The sequence below is a fragment of the Triturus cristatus genome, chromosome 11 (assembly GCF_964204655.1).
Source record: "Triturus cristatus chromosome 11, aTriCri1.1, whole genome shotgun sequence".
Taxonomy (NCBI): Eukaryota; Metazoa; Chordata; class Amphibia; order Caudata; family Salamandridae; genus Triturus; species Triturus cristatus.
The window spans coordinates 989,367,354-989,390,392 of NC_140594.1; the positions used below are offsets into that span (position 1 = coordinate 989,367,354).

The 23,039-nt window shown below is 46.9% G+C and overlaps 1 protein-coding gene across 6 annotated transcripts in view; it reads right to left on the minus strand.

The window, feature by feature from the left end:
* The window catches only part of HLTF (helicase like transcription factor), a 397,768-nt gene that overhangs the window by 151,914 nt on the left and 222,815 nt on the right, over positions 1-23,039 (minus strand). For all 6 annotated transcript variants that reach the window (XM_085635054.1, XM_085635052.1, XM_085635053.1 and 3 more), the window contains 2 exons: positions 11,794-11,932; positions 7,630-7,765 (listed from right to left, as the gene is read on the minus strand). In XM_085635054.1, the coding sequence (XP_085491180.1) occupies positions 7,630-7,765; positions 11,794-11,932 (275 nt within the window). The remainder of the gene's footprint in view (positions 1-7,629; positions 7,766-11,793; positions 11,933-23,039) is intronic.

A 23,039-nucleotide genomic window follows, 5' to 3' on the forward strand; every position in this document is an offset into this window, starting at 1 on the left:
GGACAACTCCATCAAAAGTGGCTGAGTAGGAAGGAGGAGCCTAGCGCGCAACCAAGATGGACGCGTAGGCACAGGGCTCCCGGGACCCTCGCGGCCTCCCACGTCTATCCTGGCTATAATCCTGTTATTCTGAAAGAATATTACTGGTGAACCGAAGCGGAGGTGAATCCCGTTTTCGGGACTTAAATCGGACTTTGGGAACTCGACTTATCCTGTGCTCCAGAAAGAGGCCTGCTCCGTGGCGCCACCCCGGACTTGGGTTGGCACTGTCCCCGAGCTCCAATTGAACAACAACGGCATTAGGGTCTGGGGCTGGCATCCCCCCCCTGGTTTCACTTTCGTTTTTGACTTTCCTCTACGAGTCTGGTGGCAGGTGCTCACAGTCGCTCGGAGTTTGGACCAAGCTGTAGCGGTCGAGTGGCATTGACAAGGGGTCTGCCCATCAGTCAGGTGGACTCCCCGGGTGTGTGCTGCATCTAACAAGTGTACTGGACCTGCCCTCCCTGCTGAGTGATGACGACCCGGCTGGACGGCGACAAGCACAAGTCTAGAGCTCCCCGGAGGGGTAGCTACGTGCAAGCGAACAACATGGACCGCTATGCCCAGCAGAAGGGATCTCCCGGATCGAGTGGACTTTCAGATACAGCCAAGGAGGGCCCGTCACCCTCGACGGAATTGACACTACAAGACGTCATGGGTGCCATCGACGCCAGGAAGGCCTCGGTCGGCCAGCAATTCGACTCGCTGGCCCACAGGCTGGACACCGTGTTGATCGATATCAACTTACTTAAGGCTGATCTGTCGAAAACTAATGAGAAGGTCAAATCACTCGATCTTACGTCATCTGGCCTCAAGACGGATGTCTCGGAACTGCAGACGGAGATCCGTAGTTTGCGGGCCCTCAGCGACCTCTCTGCCAAGAGACTGGAGGATTTTGAAAGCAGGGCCCGGCGGAATAACGTACGCATTATCGGTGTGCCGGAGCGGTCGGAGGACGGGCCGGTCGATCTCTTTGTGGAAGATCTGATCCTGACCAAATTAGCGCCGAAAGGCCTCAGCAAATTCTTCACGGTGGAGCGGGCACACAGAGTCCCGGGGGGCCGGCCGAGGCCTGTGGCCCCACCGCGACCTATCATTGCCAGGATATTCAACTTCAGGGACCGTGACGCAATCCTGCAGGCCTCCCGTGTACATGGCCCGACGAAATATGACAATGCGGATATCAGTTTCTATCCTGACTTTACACAATCGGTGCAAAAACAGCGAATGGGCTTCATGACTGTCAAGCGGCGGCTGCGGGACATGGGCTTGAAGTACTCTATGCTTTTCCCGGCCAAGTTACGCATTGAATTGTAAGAACGGACTCATTTTTTCGACCGGCCCGAGGCGGTTGAGGACTGGCTTGACACCTTGCACCGTCGGCACGGCGGGGAGGAACGAGCTGCGGATGTGGGTGGTGGATCAGCAGACTAAGAGTGAACGAATGACTTGTGGTTCCTTGGCAATTTTGGGCTCACCCCCGACTTGGGTTTGATGTACTGGTTTTTCTTTTCTAGGACTGCATTACCCTTCCTTCATCATTGGGAGGCTGCGGGGTATCTGGTGAGACTCTTCCTCCTCGGGAGGGGTTTTCTTCCTTCTTTCCGTAGAGTAGGTTCATGGGGGGGCGACAGGCACACTGCGAGTTGGGGTGGCTTAATGGTCTTGTGCAGGGGTGCAGGGTGGGGGGGTTTGTAGTGGGAGTTGGGGGGGTGGTGGTAGGGGTGTTGTTTTTGTGTGGTGTTCGTTTTGTACCAGGCAATCAGTATGCTGCTTTTAGCTCTCATCGTGGGTGGGGTGTTCGTTGCTGTGGGGATGGGGGGTAGGGGATTGCGCATTTTAACATGGAATGTAAATGGTTTGGGGGACCGATTGAAGCGAGGGGTGGTGCTACAATATTTGAAACGTCACTCTCCTGATGTGGTTCTGTTGCAGGAGACGCATTTGGTGGGACACTCATGCCATGCTATGAATAGAAAGGGCTACCGTTTGGTGGCCCACTCTGGTTTTACAACCGGCTCCAGAGGGGTGGGCATTTTGGTTCGATCCTCTCTCCCGCTGGAAATTGATGAGGTAATACATGATGACCTGGGGCGCTACGTGGTGTTGGTGGGCCGGTGGGAAGGACGGACTTGGTGTCTGGTTTCGGTTTATGTTCCCCCGGGGTTGCAAACCACTACCTTTGCGGACTTGGGAGGGTTGCTGCTTGGGCTCCCGGAGGGCCTCTTGCTGGTGGGTGGTGACTTCAATTCTGTGGTGTCGGGTAGAGAGGATCGGCACCCTCCCAGAGACCTCCCCGGGGCACACTCTTGGCTGGGTGGCTTTATCGACACTATGGGGCTTGTGGACTGTTGGAGATCAATGCATCCGGGGCTCGCCCAATTTACGTTTCACTCTGGCGTCCACGGCTCCTTATCTAGATTGGATTATGTGCTGATGCCGGCCGCCCAAGCTCAAATGATCGGGGAGGTCAGACATTTGGCCCGGGGCATCTCTGACCATTCCCCGGTCCTGCTCCACTTAGATGTGGCCATGGGGGCAGAGGGGAGGGTGGCCTCGATTAATCCCTGGTATTTGCATGACCCCACGACTCGTGCTCTTCTGGTTAAGTCTCTGGACCGCTATTTCGAGGAAAATCAGGGTTCAGTCTCCTCGGCCGTAACGTTGTGGGAGGCTTTCAAGGTCGTCATCCGTGGGCAGGCCCTATCTTTGATCTCCCATGCTAAAAGGCGTAAAACTGAGGAGGTGGTCCGCCTGGAGTCGGACATAACTGACTTGGAAAGGGATCTCGGGCGGGGGGTCACACGGGACAAACTCCATGCCCTTGGCCTGAAGCAAGCGGATTACAGGGCGTTGGTTACGGATGCTGCTAAGCTCGCTAGTAGGGAGCAACAGGGGCGCTTGTATGATGTTGGTGACAAGGCTGGAAGGTTGATTGCATGGTTGGAGAGGAGAGAACGAGCGAGTCGTGTGGTCCCGGTGATTGTGCGTGCTGATGGTGTGAGTGTTACGGATCCGAGGGAGATTGTGGGCTGCTTTGCAGACCATTTGCGGGACGTCTACTCCCCGGTCTCGGAGAGGCCAGAAGAGGACTCTTGCCAATTGTTGCGAGATATTGCTTTGCCGTGCCTTTCGGTCGATGATAAAGAGCTGCTGGACGCGGCGCTTACAAACGATGAGATAGCATCGGCGATTCGCTCGGTCCGTTCAGGAAAGGCTCTCGGCCCTAACGGCCTCCCGATCGAGCTTTACAAGCTTTGTCCAGATAAGTTGGCGCCCCATCTCCGCGAGATGTTTCTTGCATCCCGAGAGGCCGGCGCCCTGCCGCGTGATCAACGTCTAGCGACCATTGTGGTGCTCCATAAAGAGGGCAAGCCACGCGATTGCTGCGCGTCTTATAGGCCCATCTCACTCCTAAACGCTGAACCTAAGATTCTCGCTAAAGTGCTCGCTAATCGTCTGATTAAAGTCATCGGGGACCTGGTACATCCGGACCAGTCTGGTTTTATTCTGCATCGCAACACTGCGCTGAACCTGCGGCGCCTCCACGGAGTCCTCGCGAGAGTTGACTCTATTCGGGAGCCGGCCGTTTTGGCGTCACTGGACGCCACGATGGCGTTTAACACACTGGAATGGCCGTATCTCTGGGCGGCACTGGCTAGGTTTGGTTTTGGACCTGGGTTCATTGGATGGGTGAAGTTGCTATACGTGGAACCACTGGCGCAGGTAGTGGTGAATGGCAGAGTCTCTGCCCCCTTTTTGCTTGGCAGGGGCACGCGGCAGGGTTGCCCCCTGTCCCCGCTTCTCTTTGCTCTTGCGTTGGAGCCCCTGGCGGCGTGGCTCCGGTGGGAACCCTCCATGACAGGTATTCGGTGGACACCGACGTTTGAAGATCGCGTATCACTCTACGCAGATGATATCTTGCTCTATCTCACATCCCCGCGGAAATCGTTGATAGTGCTATTTGATGTACTGAACTCCTTCGGTCGCAATTCGGGGCTTGTCATTAATTGGGTGAAATCCTGTGTTTATGTGCTGGTTGGCGACCCCCCCTCCTCTCCCGCGTGGCTGTCCGATTCAGATTTCACATTCTGGATTTAAATATCTGGGTATCCACGTGTCCCTCGATCCGGCGGTCCGTTATGCTCTGAATCTGTTGCCTCCGCTCCAGCGGCTGCGGGCCGATGTAGCTCGCTGGCGTAGGCTCCCGCTATCGCCGCTTGGCCGGGCGGCCTTATTCAAAATGATGTCTCTTCCACGCTTTTTGTATGCATTGCAGAATACGCTGGACGTGGTGCCCGCCCGATACTTTAGTGAGGTAGAGAGCTTACAGAGGTAGCTAGTTTGGGATGGGAGGCCGCGCATTGCTCTCGCTAAACTGACCCTACCGTGGTATGATGGTGGCATAGCCCTCCCTGATATTAGACGATATTATTGGGCGTCCCAGTTGGTGGCGGTGAATCATGGGACATACGGCCCGGCGGTGAACCCCGCGTACGAGATGGATAAGCTATTGTTGCCGGGCAGAGATTTCACTAGGGCGCTTTACTCTACGAAGGGAAGTGCTAAATTGACCGGTCCTACGAAAAATGCGGTGCGCGCATAGCATTGCGCCACCGCTGCTACGGGATGGACGGGCCGTCTGTCTCGTGCGACTCCACTATATGCGCCGGATGCGTTGGGAGGTCTATGGCGTTCGAAAGGCTTTGAGAAGTGGGATTTGATCGGAATTAGTCGTGTGGGGGATCTTTGGACGAAGGGCACTTTTAAATCGTTTGAAGCTCTTCAGACGGAATATAAGCTGAGCGAGAGGGAGTTCTTTCGTTACGCGCAAATGCGCCATGCGCTACTTTCCGCTTTCCCGAATCCTGCAACTGTCCCCGAAGCCTCCCCGTTGGAAGATCGCTTGCTTGATGGTTACCTGCCAGATAGTACTATCTCCCTGATCTACAAAAAACTGATTAATACTCGAGCGGACCTCCTCACGCATTTGCGAGAGGTCTGGGTCGCTGATGGCCTAGAGTTGGATGATGAGGATTGGGTCGCGGCCATAGCCTCACCGAGGGAGGTGGCTATACCGGCTCGCCTTCGATTTGTGCAGTTGAAGATACTACATAGGGTCTATGTCACCGGGCCCCGCTTGCTTCACATGGGTTACACAGATGATGGTTTATGTCGGCGTGGTTGTGGCTTGCTTGGTACTTTTCTTCATATTCTGTGGGAGTGCCCGAAGGTGATACGTTTCTGGACTGGTGTACATGCAGTGATGGAGGAGGTTACGGGTGTGGCGCTGCTCCCTGAGGCTCGATGTGTGTTGAATGTATGGGAACCGACTGACTGCGATGCGGCACAAGAACGCTGGGTGACTTTGGGCAACATGATCGCTAAAAGGGACATTGCGCAGCTCTGGGGGTCCGGCCGGCCCCCCCACAGTTGCGAAATGGAAAGAAAACATGGATTGGTGCATGTTCCGAGAGAAGACGGTTTACGTGGCCAGGGGCAAGCCTAGGGCATGGAGTAAGATGTGGGGTCCCTGGAATTCCTATCGGGGGAATATTTGCGCCCTCCCCTTGGTGGTCGCACCAGACGTGACGATGTCCCCTTGACTTTGATGTTCCTGGTCGCTTTGCGGGATTGATGACCGCTCCTCTTCCGGCCCCCCCCCGCCCCCTTTTTCACACGAATATCTGTGTAATTGGCTGAGTTGTCACTGTTGTCCCCCGCCCATGAGAGAGCAAGTCCCTATTCATGGAGTTCTTTTGCCTGGTATAAGTTTTTTTTTGTTGTTGTTGTTTTCTTTATAAAATAGTTAATAAGAAACCTTTCTGTAGTACAATGTTCAGTTGTGGGCGGCTGCGGCCGTTATGCGTGCGGCTCGCTCCGACTCCTGTGACTACTGTATTATTGTCTTACATTAGCGGCCGGCCCATGCGGTTGTAGGCCCATGACTGTGAATATTCGATGTGTAAATAAAGGTTTTCAAAAAAAAAAAAAGTGGCTGAGTGGTCATAAAACACAGTGAGCTATGCCTAGGTTGCTGCTTGATGGGTGAGGTATGAGAGGACAACTATGTTACCCACGGTTGATCCTCTGCACAAAACCCTATCTGGTAGAAAGGTAATAGGGCTTCCAGATCTGCCCATTGAGTAATCAATACTGGAAACCGAAAACACCCACTGATTCCTTATTTGTAATCTGGGGACTCCCACTGAGTCATAATTGGAAGCCAGTGACACAACCTCACCATTTTCAATGATTTGATCTGCAAAACAATACACAAAAAATACAAGCATTCATCAAACAAATACACAAATGATGAAATATTTTATTCACAATTCACAAACCAAGATAAGGAAAAAAGAAAATCAAAATTGTAATTTTAATGTGACGGATGATGCTTTTATAAATTCAATTAAGGTCAGTTACCATCCATACTTTATTCTTTTTGATGCATTTGCACTGTTCCCACAAATCAATCTGAGGATACTAACTTAATTTTTAGCCTCCTACTTCAAATTTCTTCACATTAACAGAACGTTTAAAAATGTTCAGATTTACATGTTGGTTCTTTATTTATATATACCTTATCAATCTAATGTTTTCATTTTCTAAGCAGTCGCGGACCCCCTGAGTAGGCTTCGCAGACGCCCAGGGTCCCCGGACCACAGGTTAAGAACCACTGCTCTAGACAGTCAGGCATGTTACTGGGACATACAGTTGTGCTTTGCAACAAACAGACAATGCTGTAAGTTGTTCGTACCTCTGCTAGGAGTGCCCATGGGACTTTGAGATTAGTGAGCAGGTACTCCCACTCCACTTACCCATTCACTGGGATTTCTCCACTTTTTGAGAAATTCTAGACATCACCATGGAAACTAGATCATATCCATGCAAGAAAGGAAGCAGTTACACATGTCCACATGAATGTTCATGTTTTTTCAGCAACATATAGAAGGATCCAGAAAATATGTTTAAATGGGCATTTGAGTATTTTTAGATGAATGCAGATCAAATCATTGAAAATGCCGAGGTCGTGTCACCAGCTTCCAATTATGACTCGGTGGTAGTCCCCAGATTCCAATAAGGAAACAGTGGGGGTCCTGCTTAGTTTCTAGCATAGATCCCCTATGCATCGTAGTGAAGTTAAACCAGTCTCGTGCCACTAGTGCCCTTCTAGGAGCAGTGGGCATTTTCCCTGCTACAGTCTGAGGCCTAAAGACGCTTCTAAAATGAGGAATCTGGGGGAATAATATTGGCTTAGCTTGAAACTCTAGGCAATTCTCTTACAACACGTACATTATTTCCAAAGGGTCTCCGTCCCTCAAAATAGGTCAATCGATCATGGGTGTATCCATGGTCATTTATGTAAAATTACTGAGAGAAGTATCTATTGTTATCTGAAAACAAATTAAATATATTGATTTTCTTTTCCACATGTATGTGATTTCAAGCAGCAAAAGAAAAAAAAAAATCAACATTTTGAGAATTCATATTCTGATGAGGGTTCTATTCTCCAGCATGTGAAGCATATACTGTACAGAAGAATCTCAAAAGAATAGTCAGGTTAAAATATAGAAAACAGATTCCTACCTAAGCCCGCCTGCATCGCCCATAGTGACAGGTCGTTGAATAGTTCGGTGCCACCACTCTCGGTCAGTAAATGGTTTCAGTTTAAAGAATGATAAAAGAGACCACAAGTCCTTTAAGGAGTTCTGAATGGGGGTACCTAAAAATGTACAAAAAGGGTTAGTAGTAAATCCATTTTGATCAGCTTTTTAAGTAGAGGAGTATAAAGCAATATAGAGAAGAAAGAAAGACCAGGGTTAAGCAGAGATGCTTTAGCAAAACCATGCACTTAGCCAAAAAGGTCCATGCACTTAGCCAAAAAGGTCCATACACTGCAAAGCATAACAATTCTCGCAGGATGCAGAAACCCAATTTACTACACGTTTCCTCCTTTCCATACTTCCAAATTCATTGCTATCTCCGGACTCCTCTGGGAGAAGAGGCTGGTCCCTGGATATTTGGTATCTTCACTTCAAATGAGGTAAAAGGGAAACGGAAAGTGGTTTAACTTTGTATCTTTGTATTACAATATTCACAGCTTAGGTGTTATGGGATAAAAGCATTTAGAAATTAAAAACACCAGGTACCTAGCCATGTATAAGTAGCGTGTTAGACTTTGAAGCCTCTTGTGTAGTGAAACGCTGAATTTAGTCATTTTTTTTTTTTCATGACTCGGGCATAGGCGTACTCGCCGACGCTGACCTCAGGGATCACATTTCATTGGGGTAACACGCTTGGTAGGTGGAGCAGTGTGCGACCAATTAGACTTAAGTTTATTTTCAGGCTCCCTTGAGCCGGTGGAGCCGACGGGCTCATGGTGTACGCCCTGCGCGCTACGAGAGGTATTTACCTGATAACGATTTTAGCAGCTTACACAGCAACCCCACACACTTTCCTACTCCCTGCTGACGAGAGGCAACTACCTCGAAACACGTGTCCAGGGATGGCAAACGCTACTCATACTTGCATTCATGACTCGGGCATAGGCGTACTCGCCGACGCTGACCTCAGGGACCACATTTCAGTGGGGTAACCCGCTTGGTAGGTGGAGCAGTGTGCGACCAATTAGACTTAAGCTGAATTTAGTCATCTTAAGCACTTTATGACTGAAGTATTGGTTGAAAGAAGCTCAGAGGTGCTGAGTTTGTTTCTTTGAAACGTGTGATGCCAAGAAGGAGTCTATTATAAGATGCCAGCTCAATAAATGCATTGCTGCAGTTTTGAGGTAAAAGATGTTTTTAGACGATTTTTGATAACTAATGAAATTAAATGACGGAAATGTATAAAGCGCACAAATACCAAAAGAGGCATCAAGGCGCTAAAGCAGGACGAGCTGAAGCAAGAAAGAAAGGCCAGAAGGGACAGATCTCTAAGGAGAGTACTGCACAGGAATTAAAGAGTGAAGAAGCAAGTCTCCAATGCTCCAATACCCAAGCATCTGAATCAGTGTCTTATTTTAGGATTGTGGTACTTGTGGCACTTTTCATTAGATGCATTTGTGGGAGAGGGTGTTAAATATGATTTGGGCACAGACGTGATTAAAGTGTCCAATGGATAGTGGTCATCAGGTCCTGGTGTTTCTTCTTGGTAACATCTCGAGCTCAGGTATTCTCAAACACCCTGATAAGAGAGTTTGCATATCTATCCATTGAAGTGTATAATTTGTCTTGAGGAAGTGGAGGAGATCCAAAAGAGATCAGAGGTTAATAGAGAAGGTTTTAGGTGGAGTCTTCTATCGGTCAGATAAGGATGTTTATTCTCATCATGGCTCATTCGGACCTTCCTGGCAGCTAATTCTACACGCCTAGACCTCTAACTTCCCCTGGCCTCCATTCAATTGACGTCCCCCAGCGGTATTTTCTACCGAATTTCTACTTTCCTGGATACGTCCTTTATCATTGTGCCACTAGCACTACCCCAAATTAGTAACCATCGTCCTGATGATGACCTTTATTTGAATAGGTCGAAACGCCGTCGACTCTACAAAACTATTTGTGGCTACCAGGGGGTCATTTGCATAATATGAAACTGTACCTGCATTTGTTCAAGTCATATGTGTGACCCTCAAAATTTGATTGTTTTTTTTTGTCTTCTGCCGCCTCACGTTGTTTTCTAATCACTTGTGTCACTGCGCCGTTCACTTACACCAACAATTTCAGTGCACATTTGGTTGTTATGGTTACTGTAATCTAATTGCATCATAGTGCTGTTATATGCAAATAACAACCTTTCAACTTTACCTTGGTCTCCCTCCCCCATTCTTCCCCTTCCTGTGTGATTACGACACCTTTTTTTAAACAGTGTTTTGCGAATGAAATACTGGTAGAGACATTGTTATTGTTGTTATACAGTGTACCCGGTCTCAACTGGGGTAACGGGTGTACTCCTGTATTCTGTGTCTCATTCGGACATAAGGTGCGCCTTCCTATCACCACACTACCCAGAGGAGCCCTGACTTCAACCTGGAAAGCAGCCGCTCAGCAGGTAAGAACAATATCTGAAGGAGGCAAGAGTAACCCTCAGGGGCCCCAATTATGGCTGGACTTCAATGCACGGGTAGTGGCCCTCCCAGATACAGCGCTGTGCAGGTGACATGGTTCAAACCTGAGAACAGTAATATCTACTGACCTTTACATTGCACTTCTTTTAGAATGGAGTCTTGCAAATGTTTCCTCAGATATCCTCAACACTAGAATTCACCCTGGAGGTGGAGGGCATGAGGGCACGCCAAGGGAAGGCTTCAATGGAGATCCATTCTCTCTGTTATCATTTGAACAACCCAGCATAAGGCACTCCAGCCCATTAAATTGGCATGTCTAGAGTTTGAATTCGCTCTTGACGAGAAGGTCTCTGAGGCAACTCAGAGTTTTGCCTTGAAGGGTCGGGGTCTTGCGTAGCATATTAAATTCTGAAAAGGGCGGTCCGGGCCTTTCCACAGACTCTGGATCCTGCATTCGTCGTGGCTGGTATGTTACACAAGGTCTGGGTCATTAACTGCAGCGTGAATGGAGTACAAAGGACACCAAGAGGTCCTACACAAAAAGGGGCTTCCTCTTGTTTATGGTCTTCCTTGTGGAAGCAAAAATCTACTCACTGCTCTCTTGGGGGGCTCGCCCCCAAAGAACCCTTAGATGTCAGGTGGGTAGGGAGAAAACATACCTGGCTTCCAGCAACCGCCTTCCAAATGATCAGAGTTTCGCTTTCCACATTTGCGATGTGCTTTGCGGCACCTGGTAACCAGTGGGTGTCTAGGTGCAATACAAATTCAAATGTAATAGCTAATGCAAGACTCTTCCCCTGCTTTCCAAAAATCATATGATGCATTAGGTCATGAGCAGAAAAACGGTTGGGCATTGGTTGGCAGAGGCTTCCCATGCCACCCTCCAATCACGGCTAACAGAAGCCCCGTCTAGTAGGAAGTTGTCGCCCACTTGCGACTATTTAATGGCTCCTGACCAGAGACAGAACTGGTTGCCCCTTTCCTCAAAGCATGTAACAAACCGAGGACTCTGGATAAACCTCGCTGCTTTGATGTGCCTCGGAAGAAAGAAGATATTCTGCCAGGTATGAGGATGAGCAGGCCGCGCCATGCACCCAGAATCAGACATGCACACCTATCGGCCACACGCAGCTCACTAAGGGACTGGCCGCATTCAGGGTTGGCTTTAGCATGGGCGTGGATGACCCAGGGCCAGGGTGTCAAGCTTCAGAAGGGCGCATTTAACTTACCTGGCGAAGAGCTTTTGACCCCCCTTTTTTTCCAAGCCTCCAGCACCAGTTTATTTTTTCAGGCTTTCCATAAACCTCCTCGTCCCTCCCACCTCCACTTTGGCTCTGGCAGAAGGAGCAAAGGTGTGGCACAGGTGATGGGCCTGAGGGGGGAATAATGGGCGCTAAAGTGACAGCCAACAGGCCCCGGTTTTATCTTCCTCACCGACGAAGCAGTGCACGGCACCAGCAGCACAGTTAAGGTGTGTAATAGTGACTTCTGATATATGTAGCACTTATAACGCATACGTGTAAAGCCGCAGAAGACTAACGGAGGGCAAGAGGACCAGGAAGGGTGGAAGCTGAGCCAGGGGTGGTCCTGGTTGCATGTATGTTTACTGGCATGGCATACATGTACATTCAATGCTTTAGTGCACTCAATAAAAGGATTACAACAAAACACGAGCAGCGTGGATGTACCTGTCAGCACCCATCGCCTTTGCGCCTCCAGGTGCAGCGCGGCCTTGGTCTGCTGAGCATTGGGGTTCCTTATGGTGTGGCCTTCATCCAGCACCACCCGCAGCCACTGCACTCGGTGTAAAGGGCTGTCCCCTCTGTTCTGCAAGAGGAATACTGAGACATTACAACTGTGAATAAATCAGAAAGTCCCCGGTATGCTCCCCACATCCATCTTTTGATGTCATTACCTTTTCATTGTGATTGTACACACAAGACGTAGCCATAGCCCATAAGCATAGAACAAAAATACAAGAAAGTATAGAGACCCACCCATAAAAGCACTAAAGAGTCTTACTTGGACATCCCAACATTCTTAAATAGACAGAGGGATGTGGAAAGTAAAGAAGGTCCGATCAGATCACCCTAAATACACAATGCTGTTTGTGCACATGGAGTGCAGTATAGGCACGTTTGTACTACGCTGCTAACAAAAAACATGTATTACTGGGGAGGGACTGATTTGACTGCAGGAGCACCAAGGCATATGACACAGCTCCCAAACTGATAGCACTCTGTTAAATGACGCTACCGCCGGTGTGTAGGTCGTCTCGGTAAATTTCAGTTTGGTAAACTAATAATGGTCGTCTATCATCTTAATACAGTAGGTGGCGCTCCACACCCACAGTTGAGTACACAAGCTAAATATTCACTATACAATGCGCTGCAGAACCAAGCGTGAAGCACAGAGAGTCAAAGAACGGAAGCGGGTTTCTGCAGCACAAGACCTGCGTCGTTAGGTGTATTCGCGAGGCTAGAGGTAAATAGGGCAAGTAGCAGCAGCCACGCCGAAGACAGAGCACAAAACATTACGGCATACTCTCCATAGGGATTCTTGCATTGATAAGATACGTACAATATCAATTTGGATTTAAGTGACCATTGTGGCCCAGCGCATCTCTTACTCAAAATCCACCTGGTATGCACTTTAGGCCAAACCAAAGAAAAAAAAACTTCGAGGAACAGCAATAATTACTCGATTCCACACTTTGTAATGTATGAAAAATAAATGTATTTTATTAACGTAATGCAAACTTATATTTAAAAACAAAAACAATTGATAGAAAATTCATTGAAATCCACATTCCTAGAACATTCATTTAAAATAATTTGATTGTATTCATGCGTCTTCACTACACAATACCAGTTGAGCTTCAGAACTACACCCAAAGCGGTGCTTTCTTCTCAAGGACAACCTTTCTAGTTCCTTTTGTTGTCATCTCATTTTATGTCCTCCATTCCAATAATTCTGGTCACATCTGGCCTGTTAAATCATAATTACATCAACAAAGTGTGGAATCTAGCAATAACTGCAGCTCACAGAAGTGCCATATTGTTTCATAGGATATGGTTTACTGCTTCGAACAATCATTGGCAAGGGCAATAGGTGTGAGTTTAATGAGCTAACGCATGAAGCATTAATACGTAGGAGACACAGAGAATGGAGCCTGCACCGAGGACAGAGCGGGCTACAGTTGTAAGTAGTCCCTCATGCAGGTAATTGACTGGAGGCGGACGAGTACCTCGAAACAGCTAGTAGCTTTACATGAGAAATGCATACTCCAAAGGGCCGACTCAATATGTACCTTCGGTAATAGTCTTTCTGGTAGAGGCTTTATCTAACCGCAAATGTTTCACCTTTTGAATACTTCCCCAGGCGTCAAACTGGATCTGGGAACTTTAGAGAGGTTCCTCTCTGCGTTAGTAGGTGGCACTGTATGGCTCCGCACTAACGCTGTACGCTCCAGAAATGACGCTCAGGCCTGTGTAGGCACCGCTCCTGCATGCTAAAGGTAAATAACTTGTTCTTCTGATAGCGACTTCTAACTGCAGATTCCTCACCATTTGACTAGAGAAGCACCAATTAGGAAGCTGGTCTGTGAATTGACTCAAATCAAGAAGTTCTGTAGGACAGAGCAGGTGAAATGTGCTTCTTGGCGAACCTGGCTATTCAGACAGTAGTGCTTTGTGAATGTATGAAGAGACGCCCAAATAGTTGCCTGGCAGATGTTCAGGACAGGAACTCCGCATGCCAATGCAGTGATAGCAGCTTTGAACCTGGTGGAATGGACTTGCAGACCTTCTGGAGGCTGCTTGTTGGCCAATAAATAGCAGATCTTGACTAAGAACCCAGAGTATGGCCCATCGGGAGACGGTTCTCTTCTGCACAGCATTGCGTTTTTTTGGTCCTCTGAACCACACAAAGAGCTGATCGTCCATCTGCTGTTTGGTACGATCGATGGGAAAGGTTAGCCCTCTTTATGGTCCAAGCGATTGAGTCTCTCTTCCTCCTTAGAAGAATGAGGCAGAGCACAGAACGCCAGCAGAGTGATTGTTTGACAGACGTAGAATGACATCACAACTTTTGGGAAGAAGGATGCTCGCGTCTGCAGAACCAGTTAGGTCTGGGAAGATGGTGGAAAATGGTGAGTTAACACAGAGAGCTTAAAGCTCACTCATTCGCCGTGTTGAGATGCTGGTCAAACCTCTCTTCTCATTAACCCACTTTGGGCACATCGAACAGCTGTGCTTTCTGCCTTTGAAAAGTTCAAACAGAGACCTCCCAGTGACAGAGTTAGGCATTAGCCAATAAATCTTAACTTTTTCTCTTACATCATTAACCCACCTTGTGCCAGAGGCAGATGACATTTGCACATACTCCTTCAGGACTTTGTTAAAGCTCTTAATCATCCCATTTGCTTTTGGATGATAGAGAGCAGATTTCTTATTGTTTATACCATTACTCAACAGAAATTCTTGCATTTTCTTTTAAGGAAAACTGAACACCATTATCTGTCATCAAACAGGAAGGATAGCCTTCCCTTTCAAAGAGTTCCTCCAAAAACATAAAAGGAAAATGCTACTTACCAGTATGCATCTGTTCTTGGCATGTAGAGCTGCAGATTCACACACTAAGCATAGATCGCCATCTGGTGTTGGGCCTGGATGTTTGTACTATGTTGTTGTATTGGAATAAGTCTTTGGAAGTCACAAGATAAGTGACTCCTCCTCTGGACAATAGTGCTCATGGGCATCGACTTCATCTTCAGATTGTTTTTTCGCCAGGAAGGGAAATGATGGAGTTTTGTGAGAAACAGAAATTGATGTCCATGTATGTTGTATCTAATTAAGATAATAGTTGAACAGATAAAGGTAGCCAGGGTGGTGGGAGGGCGTGTGTGAATCTGCAGCTCTACATGCCAAGAACAGATGCATACTGGTAAGTAGCATTTTCCGTTCGAGGCATATGAGCTGCAGATCACACACTATGCATAGATTGCATAGCAGTACTCTTCTCTAGCAGCGACCACCAGTATCTATTGCAGTAGTCTGAAATAGTGTTTTGAGTACAGCCTGGCCCACACTAGCTTGTTGTTTTGCCTGCACATCTACACAATAGTGTTTTGTGAATGTGTGCGGTGTAGACCATGTAGCTGCTTTGCAGATATCATATAAGGGAATGTTCCCTAAAAATGCCATGGAAGCCTCTATTTTGCGGGTAGAGTGGGCTTTAGGGGGAATAGATAGTGTACGTTTCGCTTTGTGGTGGCAAATTTGTATACATTTGACAATCCACCTTGCAATCACAGACTTTGATATGGGATTGCCTTTATGTGGTGGTGAGAAGGATACAAAAAGTTGTTTTGTTTTGCGAAAAGGTTTTATTCTGTCAATATAGTAAAGGAGTGCTCTATTCACGTCTAGTGTATGAAGAGCTCTTTCTGCTACTGTTTGTGGTTGCGAGAAGAACACTGGCAACTCAACAGATTGGTTGAGATGGAAGGGAGAAATACATTTAGGAAGGAATTTGGGATTTGTCCTGAGAACCAATTTGTTATGATGGAGTTGTAAAAATGGTTCTTGAATAGTTAGTGCCTGCTCACTGACTCTTCTGAGAGATGTAATGGTCACATGGAAAGCGACTTTCCATGTAAGAAATTGTAGCTCACATTTATGTAGAGGTTCGAAAGGAGGACCCAATAATCTAGTGAGGACGATGTTTAGATTCCACACTGGAGAGGGTGGTACCCGGGAGGAATAATTCTTTTTTGGCCTTCCATAAATGCTTTAATGGCAGGTACCTTGAACCATGACAAATGTTGTCTATGTTGCAGGTAAGCTGCTATGGCAGCAAGATGTAATCTAATTGATGGGTATGCTAGGTTACATTTCTGAAGATGGAGTAGGTAACATATGATGTGTTGAATGGACGCATCTAGAGGACCGATGGTGTTATTGGTACAGTATATAACAAATCTTTTCCACTTGGCTGCATAGCAGGCTCTAGTGGTGGGGCGCCTAGCCTCTCTGGTAACGTTCATACAATCAGGTGGAAGATTGAGGTAACCAAATTCTAAGACTTCAGGAGCCAGATCGCTAGGTTGAGCTGTGCTGGATCGGGATGTCTGATTTCTCCATGGTTCTGTGTTAAGAGTTGTGGGGAGAGGTGTAGTTTTTGGTGCAGGATAACTGATAGTTCCAGCAATGTTGTGTACCATGGTTGTCTGGCCCATGTTGGAGCAACTAGGATCAGTGTTAATGACTGTTGTTGCAACTTGCGCACCACTAATGGAATGAGTGGGAGAGGCAGAAAAGCGTACACAAATCTGCCTGACCAATTCCTCCATATCGCATTGCCTTTGGACAATGGGTGTGGATATCTGGCGGCGAAGCTTGGGCATTTTCTGTTTAAATGTGTGGCTAAGAGATCTACTTCTGGATGCCCCCACATTTGGAAAAACGGTTGAAGAACTTGTGGATGAAGTTCCCACTGGTGAATCTGTTGTTTGAGGACTTAACAGATCTGCCGTCTGATTCTGAATTCCTGGAAGATGTTGGGCTAAAAGAAATATGTTTTGAGGAATAGCCCACCTCCATATGCTCTGTGCTAGTTGAGAGAGCTGCAGAGAGTGCGTCCCCCCCTGTTTTTGTAAATAATACATTGCTGTCATATAGTCCATCCGGACTAAGACAGCTTTGACGGATATCTGTTTCTCGAATCTTTTAACGCCAGAAAGATTGCTAGTAAGTCCAAATGATTGAGGTGTCCATGTGCCCTGTATGGTGTTTTGTAGTAGATTAGCTTCCTAGCACAATCTCTTGGAACGGTCGCCCTTTGGAAAGCTTTTGGGTGTTCCACCAATGCAGAGAGCAATGTGTGCGGCCGACCACCAACACCAGATCTGTTAGCTAACCTTGAGCTTGGTTCCACTGACGTGCTAAGCATTCCTGTAAGGGGTACATCTGGAGTCTTGCATGAGGTACTATGAATATACAAGAGGCCATCATCCCTATTAGTTGCATTAACACTCGAGCTGGTAGTGAGTGTTGCGGCTGGAATTTTTTTATAAGGGCTTGCATGCTTGCTATCCTGGCTGGACTGGGATATGCAAGGCCTTTTGAGGTGTTTATTGTAGCACCTAGATATTGTTGGATGTGGGACGGTTGGAGGTGAGACTTTGTGAGATTTATTGTAAACCCTAAGTCGTGAAGTAGTTGGATTGTGGTGTGTGTGTGATTTACACACTGGGTATGCGACTTGGCTTTTATGAGCCAGTCGTCCAAATATGGGAAGACGTGAATTTGTTGTCTTCTTAAGTGGGCTGCTACCACTGCCAGACATTTCGTGAAGACTCTGGGTGCTGTGGTGACTCCGAATGGGAGAACCTTGAACTGATCATGCTGACCGTCCACTACAAATCGAAGTTATTTCCTGTGAACAGGGTGAATGGGAATGTGGAAGTAGGCGTCATTGAGATCTAAGGTGGCAAGGAAATCGCCTTGTTTGAGTAGAGGAAGGACCTGTTGAAGAGTGATCATATGAAAATGGTCTGATTGTATGTAGAGGTTTAATGGTCTGAGGTCCAAGATGGGCCTTAGGGTTCCGTCCTTCTTTGGAAGGAGAAAATATAGGGAGTAAACCCCTGTATTTTGATGATGCAGGGGAACTGGTTCTATTGCATGTTTTTGTAGGAGGGAAAGCACCTCTTGTTTTAGAAGCGTTAAATGCTCTGTTGACATTGGACGCTGTTTGGGTGGTATGTTTGGGGGAGTTGAAGTGAGCTCGAGGCAATAACCGGATTGGATGATTTGTCTCACCCACCTGTCCGTGGTAATGGTGTTACAGACAGGTAGGAACTGTAGCAATCTTCCCCCGACCGGAGTATAATGGTCCGGGGGAGTGGAGCGAAGTCATTGTTTGGAGGTGGAGGCAGTGTGAGTATTGATAGTTTTACCTCTACCTTTGTTGTTATTGCCCCTGTAGCCTCCTCTGTAATAACCTCTGGTAGATGAGGTCTGGGTGGGACTTTTATAGGAGGTGGAGGAGTTATCAGTGGTAAAACCTCTAGAGGTGCCCCTATAAGAGGAGCGACAAAAGGAACTTCTGGGAGTTTGCGATTGCAAAGATCCCATTGATTTGGTAGTTTCAGTATCTTTTTTTCATCTTCTCCAAAGATTAATCTACATTAGGCCCAAATAAATGTTCCTGGTCAAACGGTTGGTTTAGTATGGTAGTTTGAACCTCGGGTTTGAACCCCGAAATACGTAGCCACGCATGTCTGCGCAAAAGGACACTGGTATTAATAGCTCGGGAGGCTGTGTCTGCAGCATCCAGAGCACATCGAATGGAGGTATTGGTTATAAGTTTGCCCTCCTGGATGAGATCATTGGCCCTTGTTTTATATTGATCTGGAAGGTGTTGTAGTAGGGTCTCTAGTTTGTCATAGTGTGCCCTAATGTACCTAGCCAGCAAAGCCTGTGTGTTGGCAATTATCCATATGTAGGCTGCTTGGGACGCTGTTCTTATACCAGATGCGTCCAACAGTTTTGACTCCTTATCAGGAGGTGGAGCATCGCCTGAGGTTTGGGAGTTAGCCCTTTTCCTGGTGTTGGAGACTACCAAGGAATCTAAGGGAAGCTGCCCTCTAATGTAAACCGGGTCAGCTGGGGCAGACTTGTATTTCTTTTCCACTCTGGAGTTAATTACTCTAGCCCTTACAGGATCCTTAAAGACTTAAGGAGCGTGTTTGATTACCCCTTTTAACATTGAGAGAATGGAAGTGGACCTTTGAGATGGTGCAAAAGTGTCCATGAGGAAGTCTTCTTCTATAGGGTCTGTGTACAAAGTCACACCGTGGTATTCTGCAGCTCTGTGTATGAGCTGAGTAAATCCTATAGTGCCCTCTGGAGGGGATGGTCTAGGTGGGTAGATATCATCTTGTGGTGTATCAGGAACATCTGTTGTGCCATAATGGTCCCATGGGTCATTTGGGATATTAGGCTGACTAGGTTCCCCTAAAGGTTCATCATCCCCTTCCTCCCCAGAGGTGTCCTCATCATCCTGAGGTGGAGGAGATTGTGAGGGTACTGGAGATGGGATAGGAGAGATGTGGTGTGGAGTAGGAGGTGGATAAGGAATTCTTAAAGGAGAAGTGGCAATGTCTTTCTTCTTTAAGGGGCGTGGAGCTGGTGCAGGTTTGTCTATTTTCCTTTTCCTGGAAGGACTAAGTATAAGTTGACCTGTATTTGAGTCTATTTCGAGAGTTTTCTGGGTTGGATCAGGCCGAAAAAGCTCCACCTCTGGAGTGTGTTGTTTCGGTGCCGATTTTTTCGGGTCTGACTGTTTGTGTGGCACAAGTTTTGGAGTGGTTTTATGCTCCTTAGGTTTTGAATCAGGAGTTTTCCTGGGTTCCGATAGGGTCTTCGGAACCGGTTGTTTGTTTGGTTCCGATGATTTTTTCGGATCCGAAGATTCAGTGCCAGTGGTTTTCGGTGCCGAATGCGCCGATGTGGAACCAGGCTTCGGTGCGGACGAAGACAGTGGTTACTCTTTGGGTTTGTCTTTTGTTTTTGGTGCCGGGGATGGGGTTTTGGTACCAACGGTAGGCTGGCTCGATCCCGAGTGGCCTGAAGGCTTATGTGTTGACTTTTTTGCCAAGACCGAAGGTGGGGCGTGGGAAGTTTTGTCCCGGTGTGCACCTAGGCCCGAAGGTGAAGGTGTTACTGAAGCCTTTTTATGAATGGGTGGGGGGGAGGGGTTGACGTCAGTACTTACGACCCGCTGCCCTGGAGTGATGGGGTTGTCTTCAACGTCGGAGTCGTCGGCTTCGGAGGCGTTAATGTTGCCCTCTTCGATCTGCTCCTGCTCCGGTACATTGATGCCTTCTTGGAAGATATCGTCCGGTATCGATGTTGATGATCGAGCCATGCTTCTTCGAGCACGACGATCCCATATTGTTTTCCTGGAGCGGAAAGAGGCACAAGCTGGACAGTCTTTGGCCTCGTGCTCGGGCAAAAGGCAGAGGTTACACACCTCGTGAAGATCAGCGAGTGGAAACTTGGATCCACATTGAGGACACTTTTTGAAAGGAGTCCTGTCCATGAGCCAAAAGGCCTAATGGCACAGCTAGGCCCGAAGGCTTGCGTCGACGATCGGAATGTAAGAGTTCAAGTTTGTAGAGATGCGCGTCTAATGGGAAATGCGATCGAAAACAATACCGAAGAATTGGTGAAGGATTGCGCGTCAAAAGGTAGAACGGTAAAGACACCGAACTGGAGCGCAACAAACACATCTGATGACGGAAAAAAACAATCTGAAGATGGAGTCGATGCCCATGCGCACTATTGTCCAGAGGAGGAGTCATTTATCTCGTGACTGCCAAAGACTTATTCCAATACAACAACAAAGTGCAAACATCTGGGCCCAGCAACAGATGGTGATCCATGCATAGTGTGTGATCTGCAGCTCATATGCCTCGAACACATCTTTTGACTCAACAGAATTCACTATCTTCTCTTCATGCCAACGTGAGTACAAATCTATACAACTCAAAATATAGCAAACAGCACTCGTGACTCTGATAGGCCCAACTATATCTAAAGCAATTTCTGCCCAAGGGGCAATTTACATAAAACCAATGGTTGCGTGCAACACTTCAAGATCTTATCACTGTTAGAACACTCGCTGTACACTCCTACTGTCCGTTCCACCATTAAATACATCCCTGGCCACCAGTATGTTTATCGAATTTTCTCTTTGGTATTTCCATGCGACTTATGAGCCTCCTCAGCGATACGCTCTCTTAGACACAACGGAGGTACCAACTTTGTACCCCTCAACAGGATTCCATCCTTCACACCAAATTCATCCTTTATACCCCAGAAAGGTTTGATCACATTCATTTTTCAAACTCCAACACCCCCTTCATTATTGTTATGACTATCAACAAAGTGGAATCCGTGTGCATCTGCTCCAGTCACTCTCTCTCATGTATTATACCAACAGAGATTTCACATACTTTTCAGTCACATTAATCCGGAGAATCTTCACTCTGATTCTTATCCGCTGACAATTTCTCATCATTCTATTTACACAGCCTCGAAAAACAGTCTGCTGTAGGATTTCAAACTCCTGGAACATACACAATTTCACATTCAAACTCTTGAAGTGCGACCACCCACTTGTAAATCCCAGAGGAAACTCTCTCAATGTCTTTGTTCAAAAACATTTCCTTCAATGGCTTATGGTCTGTTCTTATCTCAAAACGATTACCCCATACACATTTTCTAAGTTTCTTTATTGTCCAAAAAGGGCAAGGGCCTCCTTGTCAATCACAGAGTATTTCAACTCTGCCCCTTTCAGTGCTCTGGAAATAAATAGTATGGTTTTCTCATGACCATTTTTCTCTTGCAGCAACACGACCCCTCACCCCCCCCCCCCCCCCCCCTAGACCTTTGGAACTTGCGTCTGTCATTAAGATCGTCTTCTGCCCAGGTTCAAAACTACTTTAACAGGGAGCAGTTTGCAAACAGGATCTTAAATCCGAAAATTACTGCTGATGTTTCTTTCCCCACACAAACTCTTTTCCTTTTTTCAGCAACTCTCTCACATTTACACATTTGCCAGCCAAGTTCACCACAAACTTACTATAGTACTCTACCATGCCCAGAAATTTCACAAGCTCCTCCTTGTTAGACGGACTGGACATATCGGTAGCTTCCACCAAATCCTGTTTAGGTTACATACCTTCCCTAGAAATCACATGACCCAAGTACTCAATTTCAGATACACTGGACCTGCATTTCTCGATTTTTAAAGTTAACCAACTAGATTCAATTTTCTTTAACACAGCTCTCATGCTTTCCTCATGTTCATCCATGGTGTTCCCATATACCAGTATGTCATCCTGATAATTCTTTATGTCCTGCAGTCCCTTCAATACACTCTCCATTAGCTCACTGAAAAACAGAGGCTGCAGAAATGAGCCCAAAGGGCATCCTCACATATTTAAAAGTACCAAACTGAGTTACAAAAGATGTTAGATTTTGAGACAAAGGATGCAGTTTCACTTCGTGGTTCCCTGAGGTAAGATAAAAAGAACTTGGCACCACCTAGCGACCACAACATTTTGTTTATGTTGGGAAGGGGATAGTGATCCACCATAACATTCTTGTTGAGCTCCCTAAGTTCCCCACACAATCGTGCCTATCCACTCGCCTTCCTTGACAGTTTTTTTTTCTTTTTGGCCATGTCATCCTTCACGGCTAAAGGTACATTCCTTACTTTGCATACCTTAATCACAGTTTGTCGTGAGCTTTATGAGATGCACATAATCTTTTAAACATCACAACTTTTTCTGAAACACCTTTGGAAATGTTTTCATATATTTCTCACGTTACCACAACCCCCCCCGTTACCTCACTCACATTACTTACTATTTCCTTTAATCGGACAGAACGAGATTCATTGGGATCCAAATATACCTTCAAGTCTCTTTGGTGAAACCAACTAATAATAGAATCACCTTAACCGAAACACATTTTCTCAGCTACTCTTACCTCAGAAAATTAAAAACTACAAAAATACCCCATTAATTCAGAAGGTTCATTCTCCATAACCTTTCAGTTTGATGTCTGGTTTAAGCAATTTGACATTCGTTTTAATTTAGAGATAAAGAAATTCTTAGGTATTAATGTGATTTTGGCTGCAGAGTCAAAAAGTATTCTTACAGGTGAAGCCTCTACTAACACCCCCTCAAATGGTCCATCACAGACGCAATATTCAACTTGAAGAACTATCTCATCCCATTCTCAGTCAGAGTCAACATCTACTTCCCTAATTCTCGGTTTGCCTGTGACGTTAGCCTTACAGCAATTAGTGAAGTGGCCTTTTTACCCACATTTTTGGAGACATGCCTTTCAGCCTGGAC